General features: G+C 39.3%; 1 protein-coding gene across 4 annotated transcripts in view; it reads right to left on the bottom strand.

Moving 5' to 3' along the window:
- The window catches only part of DCX (doublecortin), a 112,371-nt gene that overhangs the window by 86,907 nt on the left and 5,919 nt on the right, over positions 1 to 19,545 (bottom strand). For all 4 annotated transcript variants that reach the window (XM_003935847.4, XM_074391445.1, XM_010346350.3 and 1 more), the window contains exon 3: positions 14,129 to 14,469. In XM_003935847.4, coding sequence (XP_003935896.2) covers positions 14,129 to 14,469 — 341 coding nt within the window. The remainder of the gene's footprint in view (positions 1 to 14,128; positions 14,470 to 19,545) is intronic.

Below are 19,545 nucleotides of genomic sequence, written 5' to 3'. Positions count from 1 at the left end.
CCTGTGGAGTAGATAACCTCCATACCACTCAGTGAACTGAACCAGAGCCAGCACTGTTACGCTGAGTGGGAATGCGTGTGTGAATTTTTTAAGCTTGCTCAGTAACAATTATTTCCTCTGGAATCCAAGTGCTAGCCCTAGACCAATCCAGAAAAATATCTACAAGCAAGGTGGCAATGTAAAGTAAAACCCATGAGAGTGTCCACTCTAAATTCTTATCTTCTATTTACATCAGTTTGTGTCTAATCCCAACCACCACCAGTTCCCTGATGGGGCTTACTGGTAAACTGTTAGCAAACAAACTCTTCAGCACTCAATGTGACAGCAGTGGTAAGATTCAGAACCCTACTCAAGAGTGAGGTGGATGTTGCTAAGGAAGGTTATGGTTAGGGTTGACCTAGAGGTGCCTAAATTAACTACCACTAATATAGACATGGATTAAAACCAGCCCTACCCTCTTTTCCCTGGATGACTGCCGTAATCCATCTCATTGCTAATCAACTTTCACTCCACCTTTACTCAATTGCCTTCTGTAGGATCGTAGGCTAAATGACAGAAGCGGTTTCAGCCTGAAAATGAATGACACCATTCATCATTCCCAGAAGCCTCTCCTGGAAGATGCTAAGGAGGCAAATTTCTATTCCCAACTCAGTTCAACAAGCCAGAAAAAATGCCGACTATTTACAGCGTTTTATTACCATGCTTAGTATAGTGGGTAAAATATGTTAGACCAAAGGAAGGGGACGGGTCCTCCTTGGTACATCTCAATTAGTACTTGGTACATCCAAGAAGCTACCACATTCTTAGAATAAACCTTCAGTGAGTAATACCATTCTAATTCATTGCTTAGCCCATGTGAGCTCAAAATGCCAGCCCAGAAATCAGCTCTGTACATCAAGGGTTGATTATCTGTTAAGTACAGTAAGCAAAGTGCATAAGCTGACAGCACTGTTATGGACCCAGGAAAAGGGTTTAATTTCTTTTAAAAGCAGAAACATATATAAACTTTCAGGTTGGGAAAAAATACTTTAAAATGTAATATTAACATAGTCATCTTTATATCTGCACAGTGGCAATTTGTTTTTTAGTGGAGGGAGAGATCCACAAAGGCAAAAGCGCCTAGGGTCCACCAAAAGCACAATGTATTCCTAAGTTTATCAACTATTCCTAAAGATCCAAAATCTAAAGAGTAAGATGACCGCTAGAGAACTCACATTTCTTTTAATCAGAGAAATCTGGGAAAGCACAAAGATCAATTCCCAGCAGGAGACAAGTCAAACACTTGAAACTCCAAGCAAGGCAAGGCTCCATTCACTTTGCAAACAGCAAGAGGAAGTTCACCTATCAACTGCCGTATTAAATAAACTGTGGAGGCAAATACTGCCAGAGGGAAGCTTTTTATCAAAGCTGTAATGTCTCTGGTGAGTAAGACCAGAAATGGCCTGACATATAAATATTTATATACGACTTCATCAGATGAGACAGCCAATACTTAAAAGAAACAGGGGCACAAGTGTGTGTATGCAGACACAAAGAGATTTAGAGAGGTGCTGGTCTATGGTTCAAAACCTCTTTTAAGGGATATTATCATGCTGTGCAAGCCATTCAGACCCCTAGGGTCTTCCAAATTGTTGCCAGCTGGAGAAGTATGGGCTTGGTGCAATAGAAAGTGTGCAGTCTATTTAAATGGTAAACACTACTTACGGAAGTTAAGTCTAATTAGTAAACCTGACTGATTCTTCCAATGAGACTCTGCAGTGTGGTGTGGTGAGTGGAAGGAGTGCTGGTTTGTATAGGACTAAATGTATTGTGAAGGTTCTAAACCTGGCAATTGATATTGCTGTCTCTTTACCGCTAAGACTAGAGAAGCCAGATTTCAATGCCTATGGCCAATAGGATTTTCCTAACCTCTTACAACTTTGGGGGACTATTCAAATATCTAGAAAAATTGCCCCTTTGTTTAATTTCTCCCTTTCTTTCTATAGTTTATGTCAGAGATGGATACTCTAAAGTTCTGCCCTCACCATGGGTGAATAGGTGTTACCTTTGCAGTGATGGTTGGTACTCTATCTACAAAGGCCTTCTTGCTTTAGTTTATAAGCCCTATCAAAATGCAGTGGTGCCTGTTTTTTTTTTTTTTGTTTGTTTGTTTGTTTGTTTCATTTTAATTATTCCTTTGGGCCTTGAAGGTGTTTCAAGATTCTCTAATTAAAATGCAAATAAATACCTGAGGCAGAGGCCAGTGATTCCCAAGGTGCATTCTACCATATGGTCATAGATTTATTTTGAAGGTTTGGTGTTCAAACAAGTTTGGGGAATACTGGCCTAAACACAAGCAGGTTTCTTTGTAGAGGGCTTCTTGGAGTCTTTTTTCCAAGAGGAGAATATACTATGCAATGTTACTAAACTTATTTGACCACAGAATATTTGATCAGACTAGTGTTACACATAGTGTAATTTGAGAAATGTGCTCTAAATTGATAGGAGCGAACATCGTGCAGATTGATTTTTTAGAGCCTTACCAACTAAATCCCTGAACTATGATGAAAGCTCTGAGAAAATCAGACTCAGAAAATGTCTAAGTTGGGGCTTTAAGTGATAAGATAGGACAAGAGCACAACTGGACTAAGGGCTAGCTCTATATATTCATGTGTACACATGACATAAGTAAGTTATACGGGACATTTTAGCAACCAACTACATATAACACAAGAGCTAGCAAAGAGAAAATGGGACACTGGATGACAAATTTTGATAGATCTGGAGCATGGGAAGCTGCCAAGAAACAGATCCAATAGCCTGAACCAGTCATAGCTCTATCTGCCTAGTCACCTCTGAGGGTCTTTCTGAACCAAGCCCTGCCCTCTGGTCTACTGGAGAATTTTGCTTTCTGTTCCCAGCAATAAGGACTATTCAAATTACCTGGGGTTTACTGATTTACTATCCTAAATCTTTATTTGAAACAGACTCTGTCTGCTACATTTGAAACAGCTGCCCACACCTGCCTTTTAGTGTTCTCTGGATACATCTTCATCTAGTTCTCCATGGTTCTCTCTAGCAACTCCCAGGCTGTTATGCTTACCCACTCATTTAATGCAAATGTCTACAGGGCCTTTTCCTCAGACAATGTCTCACATGCACCCTTGGTAAGCTCATCTACTTACCTGATTTTAATTACCATTGTTTGAAGATTATTCCCAAACCTGTATCTCTAGTCCAGACCTCTCTTGAGATCCAGATCCATATCTACAACAACCTTCTGGAGTTTCTACTTAGATGTATCAAGGTACCTCAAGTTCAATGCATCTAAACCCCACAGCCAAGTGTGGTGAGACACACTTGTAGCCCCAGCTATTAGGGAGGCTAAAGCGGGAAGATCACTTGAGCCCTGAAGTTTGAAGCAGCAGTGAGCTAGGATCATGCTACTGCACTCCAGCCTGGGTGACAAAGCAAGATCCTGTCAATAAATAAATAAATAAGTAAGTAACCATGTTTCTTGCCCTAGCTTTCCCTGCCTCAGTGAGTGACCCCACCATCCACCCACATAACTTAAAGATAAACTTCAGAGTCACCTGAGTCCTCCCATTTGCTCACCTGTGGTAGGCAGAATTCTAAGAATGACCCCCTAATGACCCTTGCCTTTGTATACTCCTCTCTTAATTATAAATATGTTGAGTTGCCATTCCCATGATTATGTTATGTTACATGGCAAAAAGGGCTTTTTAAAATGTAATTAATGTTACTAAATTAGTTAACTTTGGGTCAAAGGGGAGATTATCTGGGTGGAACCAATTTAATCACATGATCCCATTAAAAGCAGACAATTTGCTCTGGCTAGTGGCAGAAAAGGGAGTGAAAGAGATTCTAATTATGAGAAGATGTATGCTGTTGGATTGAAAATGGAAGGGGGCATGTGAGAAGAATATGGGTAACCTTTAGAAGCTAAAAACATTTCTCAGCTGACATCTAAGAAGGATATCGGAATTGAAATATGTCCCAAATCTAAACGAGCATGGGACTGGACTCATAGCCTCCAGATAAGGGCATGTCTTGTCTGATACCTTGACTTCAGGCTTGTGAGACCTTAAGCAGAGAACCCACTCAAGCCTTCTTTAACCCTGACCTACAGAACTGTGACATAATAAATGGGTGTTGTTCTAAGCTGCTATGTTTATGTGACTTATTACACAGCAATAGACAATTAATATACCCCAAATTCAGTTAATCACTAAGTTCTCTAGTTTCTACCTCACAAATATTTCTTGACTTTGTTTTCTCCTTTTTTATTTCCACTTCTGCTGCCTCAATCTGGATCCTTCTATTCTCCTGGCTGTACTACCACACAGCCTCTATCTGGACTCTCTACTAGTTTTGTCTTCCTGAAATTCGAAACAACAGAGTGACCTACTCAAACTGCATATCTGATCATGTAATTCCCCTGCTGAAAATCCTTCAGTGGGGCCTGGCACAGTGGCTAACACCTGTAATCCCAATACTTTGGGAGGCTGAGGCAGGTAGATCACCTGAGCTCAGGAGTTTGAGACCAGCCTGGCCGACATGGTGAGATCCTCTCTTTACAAAAAATACAAAAATTAGCTGGATGTGATGGTGGTGCACGCCTGTAGTCCTAGGTACTCAAGAAGCTGAGGCTGAAGTGGGAGAATCATTTGAGCCTAGCAGGATGAGGCTGCAGTGAGCCAAAATCATGTCACTGCATTACAGCCTGGGCAAAAGTGATACTCTGCCTCAAAAAAAAAAAAAAAAAATTCACTGACTTCTGTTAAAACATGGTAACAGTCAAGTTCTTATATGATTTGGCTCTGTGTTCCCACCCAAATTTCACCTTGAATTGTAAGTCCCAGTGTTGGGAGAGGGACCTGGTGGGAGGTGATTGAATCATGGGAACAGATTTTCCCCATGCTGTTCTCATGATAGTGAGCCCTCATGAGATCTCACTCACTTCCCCCTTGCCCTTTCTCTCTCCTGCCACCCTGTGAAGAAGATCCTTGCTGCTTCTTCACCTTCTGCCATGATTATTAGTTTCCTGAGGCTCTCAGTCATGCTTCCTATTAAGCCTGTGGAACTGTGAGTCAGTTAAACCTCTTTTCTTCATAAATTACCCAGTCTCAGATAGTTCTTTATAGCAGTGTGAAAATGGACTTACACAAATTTCTTAACACAGTTTACAAGGCCATTGCTAAATCTTGCCTTCACCTTCCTCTCAGCTTCATCTTCTGCTGTGTCTTCCCTGCAGCTTACCTGTAATGCATGGTTTCTCAACTACTGTAGACATTTGGGGCCAGATCACTCTTTTTTGTGGGGGAAAGTGCTGTTCTGTGCATTGTAAGATGTTCAGCAGCATCCCTGGCCTATACCAACTAGATGTCAGCAGCATCCTTTCCCTAGTTGTGACACCAAAAATATATCTACCAACTGTCCCCTGGACAGCAAATAGTCCTGGTTGATGACAACTGGACTAATGATGAACACCTGCTGTGGCTCCTTATACCCAAGTTGTTTTTTATCACATGAACTAACATCACAAGACTGATGAGGGTAGAATATGTGGTATTGATTATAAAAGTATTCTAAATCTAGGAAAAATGGACAGACTGGAATTCTAGAAGCTCCTTTTTCTATGCCTTTTTCAAAATAAGAAATTTTGTTGGTTTCGGGGAGAATCTGGGACCCATTGGATTGAAGGTACCTACTGTTTAGAATGCATCTTTGACTCTGGAAAGTAAGGAGGGCCAAGGTAGAACTCAGATAAAAAGAACAAGAAAATAGCTTCTTAGCATTTGTTCTAGCTTTAAGAAAAGTTAGTAAAGAAACCTTCAAGTTTCCTTCTATATTGTTTAGGCAAGAACCCTGGGACAATATCTATATATTAAAAAATAAGGCTGTGAATTTCTTTGTTTGGAGCACGCCTTGGGGTACATGTTTTAGAAACATGAGTTTGGTGGTTAGGGGACAGCACATCAAGAAATCTCAATACCCAGAAATTCTATTACTAGACAAATATTCAAGAGAAATGAAAATATATGTCTATACCTAAATCATTCACAAATGTTTATAGCAGCATTATTAATAGGCAAAAGGCAGAGCAACCCAAATGTTCATCAACAAATGAATGGATAAATAAAATGTGGTATATCAATACAATGGAGTATTATTCAGCCATAAAAATGAACAAAGTATAGACAGATACATGATAGAACATGGATGACCCTTGAAACTATTATGCTGAGTGAAAGATGTCAGTCACTTAGCATATATATATGAATCATAAAATATGATTCATTTATACAAAAGGTTCAGAAACAGCAAATCTATAAAACTAGGAAGTAGATTAGTGGTTGCTTAGGGCTGTGGGAGATAGAGGGTAGGAGAAGTAATAAAAATATTCTAAAATTGTCTTTGGTGATGGTCACATATATCTGTGAGCATATTAAAATCACCAAACTGTACACTTTGAATAAGAGAAATATGTGATATGTGAATTATATCTCAAGATGTTACAAAAGAAAATAACCTCAACAATTTTGGACATGTCCTTACTCCCCTCCCTCAACCTGCTTAGCATCAACAGAGAAGTATAGCATACGTGACAGGGAAGTTTAGATAGGTCTGGGTGGGAACTCTAGGAGTCTAGAACATGGCAGGAGCACTGTCAAGGAACAATAGCCCCTTTTAGCGCCTCCTATCAAGCTCACCTTTTTTCACCTACAAAATAAGACTAAGTCGACCTCACTGATAGAGACTTAGACTGTTACAGTTCCACAACATCTGTATAGGAGAAGCTCCTGTGTTACATTAGTTCACACTCACAGTTCTTAGAAAGTCTAAAAACCTTTAGAGGGCTTGGCTATATTAACTAAGAAAACTGCCTTATCTTTTCTTGTCAACAAATAGTGCTAGAAAAATTAGATACAACACAAAATGAATCAGAGATTTAAATCTAAGAGCTAAAAATATAAAAATGTAATTGCTAAAAATACAAAACTTCTAGAAAAACACATAGGAAAAAATTTTTGAGATGTTGGGTTAGGTAAAGATTTCTTAGATATTACACCAATAAATAATGCATAAAAGAAAAATTAATAAATCAGACTTTATCAAAATGAAAACTTTTTTCTCTAGAAAAATTAAGAAAACCATTAAGAAAATAAAGACTGGCAAAAAATACTTGCAAATCACATATATGACAAAGGCCTTGTATCTAGAATATATAGAGAACTCTTAGAGCTCATTAATAAGAAGCCTTGTAACTCAAAGAATGGGCAAAGGATCTGAATAGACATTTTTCCAAAGAAGAGATACAATTGTCCAATATGTATGTGAAAATATGTGTGACATCATTAGTCACTAGGGAAATGCAAGCAAATGAAGAAAAACCACAATCAGATATCACTTCACACCAGCTAGGATGGATCTAATAAAAAAGATAAATGATAACTAGTGTTGGTGAAGATTTGAAGAAACTGGAGCTGTCATACATTGCAAATAGGGATAGAAAATGGTGCAGCCACTTTGGAAAACCATTTGACGGTTTCTTAAAATTTTGAACACACTATACAACCCAGCAATACCATTTTGAGGTATTTACTCAGGATAAATGAAGACATATATCTACATAAAAATCTGTACATGAATGTTCATAGTAGCATTATCAGAATAGCCAAAAGGTAGAAACAACCCAAATGTCCATTAACAGAAGAATGACTAAATACAGTGTGGTAAATCCATACAATAGTGTTATTCACCCATAAAAAGAAATGAAGTATCAATACATGCTACAACATGGATGAACCTTGAAAACATTATGCTAAGTCAAGGAAGCCAGGCACAAAAGGCCACATGATTCCATTGCTTTTTAAATGTCCTAAATAGGACAATCCATAGAGCGAAAAGTTGATAAGTGATTGCCTAGGTATGGGGAATTGAAATCAGAGAACTAGAGGGTAATATCTAAAGGGTACAGGGTTTCTTTGGGATAATGGAAATATTCTAAAATTGATTGTGGTGATGGATGCAGACCTCCGTGAATATACTAAAAGCTGTTGAATTTTACACTTAAAATGAGTGAAATATATAATGTGAAGATTATATCTCAAGAAAGCTGTCTTTAAAAACTGTTTTTGGAGACAATGCTTTTTCTTCCACTTTGAGGGAATGACAATAATGAAAAAGGTGAAAATAAGAACAAAAAGACTCTTGCTTCAATAATTTTAAATGGAATAGCCTGCCTCCCTGGATAGATCCATTCGCACTTGATGAGTCTCTTAAGTTACTCAAGAAACAGCAATGCATTCAGCTCTAGTGATAACTACCCCCATTAGCAATGGCACTGTCAAACACTTGCCACAGTTTTAACAGGCTGGCTTTTGTCTTGCTTTGTTTTATGAGTCCTCTGCCTTCTGCTCCTTATACCATCCACAATGTAAAGAAAAGGGGGTCAAATAAAAGTTACGAGTTTGAAAATATTCTTTGGTGATATCATTACAGGTAGCAAGAAACATCTGAATATAAGAATTATGCAAGTACCATTTAGAAGCCATCCTGGAAAGCAATGTATCCACCAAAGTGTGTACCCTATCACACTAGCGATCCTTAGGAGCATAGAGAGGTGGAGTACATTCAGAAAAGTGAAAAAATGTCTAGACAGAACCAACACTAGGAGATGAATACTCTGTTATTGTGGAACTAGAAGGACTCTTACAGATCATATACTAAGGTTCCTTAAAAAACTAAGGCCCAGAAAAGAGATGTGATTGGCTCTATATTATGTAACTAGTGAAGAACCGTGAAGACTAAAACTCAGGCCTCTAAATCCCAGTCTAGGGCTCTTTCCACTTGCTGAATGCTAGACAGTGACAGACTAGTCAGTACAAGAGACTAGAAATCTATGCCAAAGCTTTTGATTGAATTGGCCAAGTCACACTTCTATCACTGCTCAGAGCCAGGAGCATCTCATAACAATAAAACTCTAAGAGGATGAATTACTGAATAAATAACTGATCACCAGGCTGCACTTAGTCCTTTCCTTCCAGAAGGGCAGTATATTCGATGATTGGCCACTCTTTCACAGTGTGAAATCTACCACCCTATATGATATGGTAGTTTCCAAACTGTTTCCTTTCACAGAGCCCAGCCTGGCTTTCCACCTTTGTTCTATTACACCTCATGCTCAAGCCAATCCTCCCAAAGTCTGTCTCCAGGAACCTCTGAAAGGTTGGGGAAGGAGAATTTTGGTAATAAAGACATTGCCTTTCCAGCCTCGATCTTCTCAAGTCAAGGCCAGTGATAAATGACCTCCTTCTTGGGGCATAATTTATGGCCATGTGGCCTTTTCTATTGAGCCCATTGTTGATTAACAGGGTTGTAACACTAGGAGAACAAGCCAGAACAAGCTAGAACAAGCACCGAAGGCCATACCTATGCCTTAGGCATGTATATTGGGGCAATAGTGAATCTCATCTTGCACAAATTTTGGGTGTGGACAAAACTGAATCTAGAGATGTCAGTCAGTGTAGCATAAAAATGGATAGTGTGAAGACCAGCTGCACCCCCATGTATGATGCCAAAAAGCTGGAAGTCTATTATTAAAGCTCTCAAATTAATTTTAAGGCCAGAACATGTATCTATTAAACTACTACTATCATGTGAACCAGAAATTTGGGTCCCAGTTTTATGCATCCATGACTTTTACGCATGAAGGTCAATGTGTCCTTTAGTTATGGAAATTAATAATTAGATAATTTTGTCAACACTCCACAACCACTCCAGCTGCCAAGGAACCAAAAGAACAATTTTCACTTGCAAGTGAACTGATATGCATCACCATCCAATCCTCTATCATGTCCTCTTTGACCTCCTAGAAATCCATTTTAATCCCTGGGAGTAGCCAGAGCCCTACCAACCACTTCTTATACCATTAACAACTTCTTATTGAGCTGAGGAATCAATTGGGGTGTCTTCCTACTAGTAGTGATTGGCTTTCCTCTCTACATAGACCAAAAATATCTCAGAGGCAGAGGTCAGGAAACCAGTCTTCTATAACATCAAACATAAGCTGTAAAAAGATCAAGGACTCCAAAAGATACATCCAAACAAAATAGAAACAAAGAAAGAAATGAGCCATGTCTGCAGATTGCTTGTCAGTCAGTGTAAGCCAGTCACTCAAATGGTACACACAATTACAGAAGCAACAATAAATTTGCAACAATCAACTGGGCTCTTTTAGCTGATCATTATTCATTTGAAGAGGGAAAACCACTTGGTTTGGTCGATATAGAATCCAGTTATAGTGTACACTGAAATCAAGCGATCACCTTGATTTCATGAATAAAACATTCCATAACAAACAGCCTTGACCATACTTTGTTCTTTTCAACTAAGTGCCTTGTATCACTTGTAGCCAAAGACAGGCATTAGAATCTTATCCAACCAAGTCAACCTATTGCAATACATGTGACTTCAGCCTCCACAAGGAAGATCATATTTGCAAGCAGTACGAATACCCACTAATAATCACGTGATTGACAGGTGTTAACATTAGAGCTGTTATCACCAGACCTGGGAAACAAGCTGGGCTCCAAAATTTTGAATGTGGCACCAACTTTCAGTATACACAGCATCTATTTTGTAATTAGGTTTGTCCACATACCCCTAAATTTTATTTAATGTCCTTGCTGTAACAAAACAACAATGTTTAATTTGTGGTTAGTCTGTGCATACGATTCTTACCATTAAATTTAGGGTAGTTAGTTCCTAATCATCAGTGTTTTATGTAAACAACATTTTCTAGTGCACTTTGTATGTGTGTATGTATATGTATATATACATATACATACATTTATATATACATATAAATGTATGTGTATGTATGTGTGTATATATACCCACACATATATGTATATACACACATATATGCATGTGTGGGTATGTGTTTGTGTGTATTTCATTAAAAATATTTGTGGTAAAGTAAGATTAGGATGGATTTTCTTGCTGTAGGACTTCTCAGAATATTCAGTGTGCCAATGACCATTGTGAATCTCTAAGAATGGCAAACAATTTGCATCATTTTACAACCTTATTTCCCCCACATAATTCTTTTTGGAGAGCTTTTTGGGGTGGGGACACAGAGACATTTCTCCTTTGAAGGTATTTAGGAAAATGTTGCTTTAAATGTCTGCCCTCAGTGACTTCCAAGTAAAGCACCAGATAGAAACTACCTGGGTGGAATATTAACTCCTTTGGAAGCCCCCTATTTCTTCTGAAAGACCTAAGGATAACATACGGGAACTGAAAGAAGGGTTTTCAAAACATCTACCCAGGCCATGTGAGAATCTGTTTATGTCAGTTCATTCAATCAACAAACATTTATAGAGCATCCACAATATACCACGAGTTGAGCATTATTTTTTTTTAAAAGTTATGATTGCTTTTATCCTCCTTAGTGGAGACAGAAATTTTCAAAGATAAAATGATATTTGAACTAGGTCTTAGAAGACGACCTCCAGGGGTCAAGGTGGGCAGAGGAAGACGGTTTAAAGAGAGGTAATGTATATACAGAGGTACAGATGCCTGAGAGGGCATTGTTCAGATCCACTGGGCACCGCTCTATTTCTGTATATACATGTCATATCATATCCTGGTATTTTATAATGTGTTCCCCCCAAAAAGGGAACTGATGCTTAAAGGAGTTTGAGAGAGCTTGCCACTCTACATGGCCTGCTGTAGATCAAAAACCTATTCATCACTGGGCTGGAGCTTGCTTCCCTAAGAGATAGAGGTCTCCCTTTATATATTATTTGGAGCAAAAACAGAATGCAAAGGTATGATATATATTCACAAATGTTGGAAATTTATAATAAGAATGATAGAGATGAAGTAGAGAGAAGAGGCTGGGGATGGTGGCTCACGCCTATAATCCTAGCACTTTGGAAGGTTGAGGTGGGCAGATTGTCTGACCTCTGGGCAACACGGTGAAACTCCATCTCTACTTATATATATATATATATATATAGATAGATAGATAGATAGATAGATAGATATAGATATAGATATAGATATATATCAGGGTGTGTTGGCATGCATCTGTAGCCCCAGCTACTCGGGAGAATGAGGCAGGAGAATTGCTTGAACCTGGGAGGCAGGGGTTGCACTGAGCCAAATTCACACCACTACACTCCAGCCTGGGCAAGAGAGTGACACTTCATCTCCAAAAATCAATCAATAAATAAATAAATAAGGGGAAAGAGAGTTAACATTAATATGCAAAAATTGCCATAAATCTCATTTAATGATGAATTATATGTGTATATATGTATATCTATATCTATATATATCTATCTATATATATCGCTCTCCATGTTTCAATTTACAGAGTGCTTTCATATCCATTATTTGATTTGATCTTCATAAGAATCCTGGGAGCATAGTCAGGGCAGATGTGATCAGTCCTTTTGTACAGAGGAGGAGTATGAGATTCAGAACAGTTAAGTGATTAGTCTAAAGTCGTATAATAAGTGACAATATCAAGACTAGAGTCTAAATCTTCTTAATCCCAGTCTTAAGTTTTTGATTGCATTTTCCTGTATTACTTCAGAAGACTGAAGGCATACGGAATCAGATTTATGCCTAATATAAAGAAACTCTAAAAATCACAGCTGTTGAACAGTGAAATAGGTTGTCTCATAGTCTTTTAGAGTGACTGTAGAAGATATCCATGTCTTAGGTGGAAGATTAAATGTCATGGCTTCTAAGGTAATTCTCAACTCTGTGATCCAATGATTCTAAAATTTCTATGTCCTTTCTCTCTGAGATGAGGCTTTGGCAATTAGGCCTATTACACACATGGTGCTTACTTAGAAGAGAGACACTCTTAGAGAAATGCTTGGGGATTAGAGATTTTCCCAGCATCACAGACAAACACATTGCTTCGGTACAACAAACTCAAGTCAGGTATAACCAATGTGTCTAGGTAGCTTTCAGATTACAAAATGATGGGAAACAGAAGCTACAGATTTATCAAAATTGCAAGTACCCAGTACATGGGTGGAGTTTCCCTGAAACTTAAAATCTTGGAGCACACATTATTATCAGAAATTATGGGAAAGGGCACAAGTCTGCATTTGAACACTCATCAGTCACTTTGATATATAGTGAATCCACCTTTTTAGAATCCATATAGTTGTTTGTTAAAATGCCAAAGGCGCTTTAAGAGGTAAAAGGTATGGATTGATCATAATCCACACTTGTCTTTCCTGAGGGGAGACCAGGATTCTCTTTAGAGCCAACAGAACCAGCCAATGTTCCAATTCCCTTGGAAGATTTTTTTTTTTGTATATTTACAGCTCCCTATGCTCAAGAGAATGGTGCATCTGTCTGATGGAGACGCCTGGCTGCATTCTTTCCCAGATATTAATATAGGTGGCACTTTAGTAGTATAACCAATGACATGAAGAACCTGATTTGGAGGAGGAACAGATGGCAACATCTTTCTTAGGCTAATTTTAGGATCCTGAAATAGTCCCTTTCTCACACAAACCATCAGTGGAACCAAATTAAGACAGCTATGTCATATGGAAAAGAGAAAGAGAACAAATATGGTTTAGTGTGAGGCAAAGACAACGAGCCAGAGACTTCAGTGCTTCCCCCATATCTGACTTCTTTCAGAGCATATGAAGGTCATTTCAACTTCCTTTTATCAAAATAAATGCTGACTACCAGTGTGAGGGTATCTAAGAAATAATGAATGGGCAAATATCATTTTCAGTCACATGTATTGAACAATAAAGGTTGTATCGTATAATGGCTAAATTCATATTCATAACAATTCATAGAACTTAGGTTCTAACACATCTTTCATAGCAGATAGGGAAGCTGAGGCTAAGTGACCATTCTGCATGGTAAATCAGAAGCAGATTGAATTTCAGAGCCTCAGATTCCTGATTCATTGTTTTGTCTGTTGAAAATATCTTTACTCCAAATGAAATATATAATATCAGGTTGTGATGATGATATGTGGAGGAAGAGTTCATCTACAAGAAATGATATTTTAGGTATAAGATGAACACCTAAGAATTTAGACAAAATGAGAAAAGTACTTTGGAAAGGTACCTACCTGTTTTCCATCCAGAGTATAGAGTTTTTTGACAACCCCGGTCTCCAGTTTGATGGCTTCTGTGATATCAGTGAGGACTTGCTCAAAAGAGTGGGCTGTTTTCTTGTTCAGAAGCACACGCACAGCCTTCCGAGGCTTCACCCCACTGCGGATGATGGTAACCAGCTTGGGGCGCACAAAGTCCTTGTTCTCCCTGGCCTGAGCACTGTTGCTGCTAGCCAAGGACTGGGGGGCTTTCATATTGGCAGATGTTTTTACGTTGACAGACCAGTTGGGATTGACATTCTTGGTGTATTCCACCTTTTTAAAGAAGTTGTCTGAGGAACAGACATAGCTTTCCCCTAAGACAAGAAATAAGTGATTAGGTGATTAGTTTAATAACAGATATATGGATGATTCTAACCAAACAAATAGACACTGACACTGGAGTAGAACTTTTGAAGAAATGGTGATTATTAACCAACCTCAGGTGCAGTTCCTAATTGGGCTAAAAACTTGGCTCATCCAAATTCAAGAGCCATTCTCAAAACATCATTCAATGTAATGGCACGCCTAGTTGAAGCACTTTGCCAAGCTAAAGGTTCTAAGGACAAAGCACATCTAAATTTAATATAACAAGTGAAGTTCCAAGCTTGATATGGTTTTATTGAAATTCAAACATTTATATTAGTTTCTAGGATGTTTAGCTTTCAGGGGCATTACTGGAGCATTTTTAACATCTCTATTTCTTAAAATCCCTGTCCTATTTTTGGACTCAAAGCCCCATCCCTTTGTTATATTATGCACCAAGGAAAGCTTTCAAAGTTAAAACATTTTTATGCCAAGTTAAAATGAACCAAGTAACCATGCATATCAGGCATACACACATACTTGATAAGAAATGAAATCATCCTTTGCACAGAGTATATGGCCCAGTATGGAATATTAAAATGGGAAATGTGTGTGCATATGTTGAATGTTTATGTCTGTGTATAAGTGTGTCCTCTACTCCTTACGCTACACTGGGTAGAGAAACTGTCTAAATAACAACCTGTACATATAAATGCCTTAGCTCAGCCGGGCGCGGTGGCTCAAGCCTGTAATCCCAGCACTTTGGGAGGCCGAGGCGGGTGGATCACGAGGTCGAGAGATCGAGACCATCCTGGTCAACATGGTGAAACCCCGTCTCTACTAAAGGTGCAAAAAATTAGCTGGGCATGGTGGCGTGTGCCTGTAATCCCAGCTACTTAGGAGGCTGAGGCAGGAGAATTGCCTGAGCCCAGGAGGCGGAGGTTGCAGTGAGCCGAGATTGCGCCATTGCACTCCAGCCTGGGTAACAAGAGCGAAACTCCGTCTCAAATAAATAAATAAATAAATAAATAAATAAATGCCTTAGCTCTTGCTTCAAAAATAATCTCCTATTTCTACCACTCACCCTTCATCTTTTCATCCTCTCAAAGGATGTACATGATATCTGTCTATTCAGGGCCATCTTCACCAGTTCCCACCCTTGGCTGCCACAAGTAATGAGGTACAGAAGTGAGAATACATTATACAGCCCGATTTATGGATTGGAAGGATTGAGTGTAATTTTCACATTTACCCTAGGCTACAGGAAATGACTAATATAGGAGAAGAAATGCAGTGATCAGAGGCAAGAGGAGGGGATTGGACACCTGGGATTAGGAGCTGAAGAAAATAGGAAGAGAGATAGGCTCAGCCTGAGGAAAAGAATATCGGAAAAGGTTGAATTCCTTGAGTAAAACATATTAGCCTCAAGGTATCTAGAAGTTCATTGAGAGGTTGAGCTGCAGAAACAGTGTGATTTAATCAGGCTTAAGTCATCGGTAATAACCCTAAATAAATAAATAAACCCTAGCCAGTGCAGAGAAAGCATTAAACACAATTACAGTCTGATGACTCTCCTTTGGTCTCAGCAGGAGAACTGCATTCAGAAACACCAGGTTGATAATTCACTCCCTTTGCAAATATTTATTGCTTTGCCATAGCACCAAAACCTTTAAGTCATGTTAATGAATAAATTTCTCAGTTAATGCTAAGAGAAGTTTCAGTTCAAATCTCTAGGGCACCTTTGAGGACATTTATGTGTGTGTGTGGAGGCGGGAGCTAAGTGGCATCCAGCATAAGCGAAGTGGCTTCCTAAGCTGCCCTCAGTCACAGAGTTCTATCTTGACAAGGGAACCAAGGGATGGTTTTAAGTGAGGATAGGGACCCACTTGGTGCATACATTGATACCCAGGATGAAATGGTCAATACTTCAGCCAAGAGGAACTCTGATTTCTTTGTTCACCAGATTCATTGGCACCTTCCAGGAGGTCACTGCCTTTGAGTCAGATGTTTTCCATAACTTGTCATGTACTTCAAAACTGTCAGACAACTGGTGGTGTGGAAATGTGTGAAGCTATATATTTATGATTTCACTCATCCAGTCTCCTCTGGAGAGTCAGCTGTGTAGCCCTATTAGGACTTTGGACTTTTTTTGCTCCCATCTCTTAAACCTCTTAAGCCTCCGAAGTATGAGTATGATTAACCACCTCCAGATGAAAATGAACATGATGGCTGAGAGCTATAGTATCATATAGCACCCAAGAACTTTCCAGAGGGCCCAGCCCTCAGCCAAATCTATGTTGAGCATCTTCCAGTGGTACATTTTAGTCACTCCACTTTCTCATTGGCCTGAATATGTAGTAATGGAAAAAGCGCAGCTGACATGATGTCAGTCAGAACAGCGTCCCCAGCGCTTTCTAGTTGTGCACTCCAACCTCCCTTGGCTTCAGTTTCTTCTTTGCTAAGCAAGGGTGATAATAACAATACCTACCTTGCGGGGTTGTTGTGGGGCACAAATCAGATGATGGATATAAAGTGCTCAACCCATGGCCAGGTGCAGCAGCTCATGCCTGTAATCCTGGCACTTTGGGAGGCCGAGGCAGGTAGATGGCTTAAGACCAGAAGTTCAAGACTAGCCTGGGCAACATAATGAAACTCCATCTCTACTAAAAATACAATAATTAGCTGGGCATGGTGGCACACACCTGTAATCCCAGCTATTCCGGAGGCTGAGACAGAGGTTGCACTTGAACCTGGGAGGCAGAGGTTGCAGTGAGCTGAGATTGCACCACTGCACTCTACCATAGGTGACAGAGAGAGTGAGACTCTGTCTTAAAATAAACTAAAATAAAATAAAATGCTGATTCCAGAGCCTGGAACACAGTAAGCACTTGATAAATTTCTATTATTATTAATCCCCTAATCTTAAGGAATAGAGGAGAGAAGAAGAAGGAAAGAGCAAAGAGGAAGAAAGTGCTGAATGAGGTTGAAAAGAGGAATAGAAGCTGAAGAGAAAAAAAAGGAAGGTATTAAGGGCAACCATCTAGGAACCGAGCTGTGATTACAATAAGACATGAGCCCTACTGGGGGCCAGTGACTCAAAGATAAGATTTACTGCTAGTCGGGAGGAGGCTTCCAGTTGTGGCAAATGCCAAATGTAGAAAATTTAGACTAACACCCAGCAAAGCCACTGCTGCCGCTGCAGAGGCCCACAGGCCCACTGAGGGCAGGATATTTATCGTCATTAAGAGTGATGACTCCAGAGTCACAGAGACCTGGATTCAAATTTCAGCTAGGCACTTATAAGCTGTGTGATTTCAGGGAAATCACTTAATCTCTCTGAGTCTTAACTTTGCCATCTCTAAAGTGAAGATAATGCACTAGGTGACACATGAGTCCATTCTAGGCCTAAGAGGCTATAAAAAGGAATCTTCTTCTCTTTTCCATCTCAAACAGGCTTTAGAAAACAAAGCTGTTAGGGTGATTAAATGTTAAGAAACTAGCTGCCCACCTCCAAGGACTCCACTTCTATGGCTAGAAATCCATCAAATACGCTTATTTGCCAGATTAAGAGTTCCTTGTTCTGATTCTGCCAGCATTTTCAACATCTGCTGCCAGAGCTCAGTGCCTCCTGCACATCCTGCTGCCTGGCACTTGGAGCTGGATAAGGTGTGCTGCACCTTTACACAGCTGTTTTCCCATCCTGCCACAGCTTCCAAGGGCTATTTCCTACCAGCTGGAGGCCTAGAGGGAGAGCTGGCTTCAGAGCCAAGCAAGGTGCAAATTGGCTGGAACTAACAACCTGCTTTAGGGTGAGAGGGTAAGGAAATGAAATCATGGAAGCACAGCTGAAAGGGCAGAAATGAAACAAGCTGTGGGCTCGAGATGATCTAATGTCTACCTCCCTTCTCTTCAAGAAGGCTCCATTTTTAAAAGAACTATATGTATGTGTATCTTCTCAGTGCAAAAGCACTTCTGCCTAGGTGTTCGCCTCTTCTCCAGGGCTTCCTGACTCAAAAAGGAATATATTAAATGATACTTTACTGTATTATATTAAAATATTAAATGACATTTGATTATATTATCATAGCTATTCACAATGCATCCCTCCCAGGTATCTTAAAATTCTTGTCTTTGACAATGTACTTGCTTTAGTAGTGACAGAATAAATTAGTGAGAAGGTGGATTCATCTCACTGAAACAAATGAGCTATGGCAAAAGAACTGAATCATAGCTGGTGTGACTACACAGCTCAGATTTTCTAAGACTGTTCCAATTGTAAATATTCTGTCCCATGGTCTGTGTAATAACTCTTGAACTTGCCTCAATTTAGGTTCAGAGAAGCTGGCTAGTCATAAATGTTCCCCCGAACATTGATCTGTATACTTACATCCAAGAAAATGGGAGAAGAAATGGACCAGACATAAAGGGAAGGAGAAAGATTCTATAAAAAGAAAAAGAAAAAAAAGAAAGAAAGAAAAAGGAAAGACAAGACAAAAGGAAAACCCATCAGTGGGTTTTATTCATTGACTTCCTGGGGACACAGCTAATGAGGACCACATCCTACGTGGCTTCACTAAGACCCTCGTTGTACCAAAGGACTGTGGGAAAACTGACATCAATAACCTTTGATCCAAAATGCTTCCCCTGATACTTTCTGTATCTAGCAGAAAACAGTAGACTAGAGGCACTAGACAAAGGAGTGCCACAAGGCCAGAGTGATTAACCAATCATTCTTAAATTTCATTTTTTAAGGCTGAATATGTAATAATGTGGTCATTTGAAAACACAGTGTGTTCTATGCTCTATTATTATTCCTTTAATATATATAAAGAAAAAAAAAAACAGATTTCCGCATTCTAAAAACTCCTACCACTTTAGTTAGTTAAATGGGACCATCAAGATCATCCAGTCTAATGCTTCCCAAGTCTAAGTGCTCATAAAAATCACATGAGGAGATTTGTAAAAACGCAAACACTGAGGCACTAGCCCTGGGGATTCTGATTCAATAGATCTCGGGTGTGGCCCAGGAATTTAATGTTTCTCTAAAGTTCTGAAAGATTCTGAAAGGCAGCCAGGTTTGGGAACCA

The sequence above is a fragment of the Saimiri boliviensis genome, chromosome X (assembly GCF_048565385.1).
Source record: "Saimiri boliviensis isolate mSaiBol1 chromosome X, mSaiBol1.pri, whole genome shotgun sequence".
NCBI lineage: Eukaryota > Metazoa > Chordata > Mammalia > Primates > Cebidae > Saimiri > Saimiri boliviensis.
Note: the sequence above shows the minus strand (reverse complement) of the source record. Positions and strands in the feature narration are given on the sequence as shown.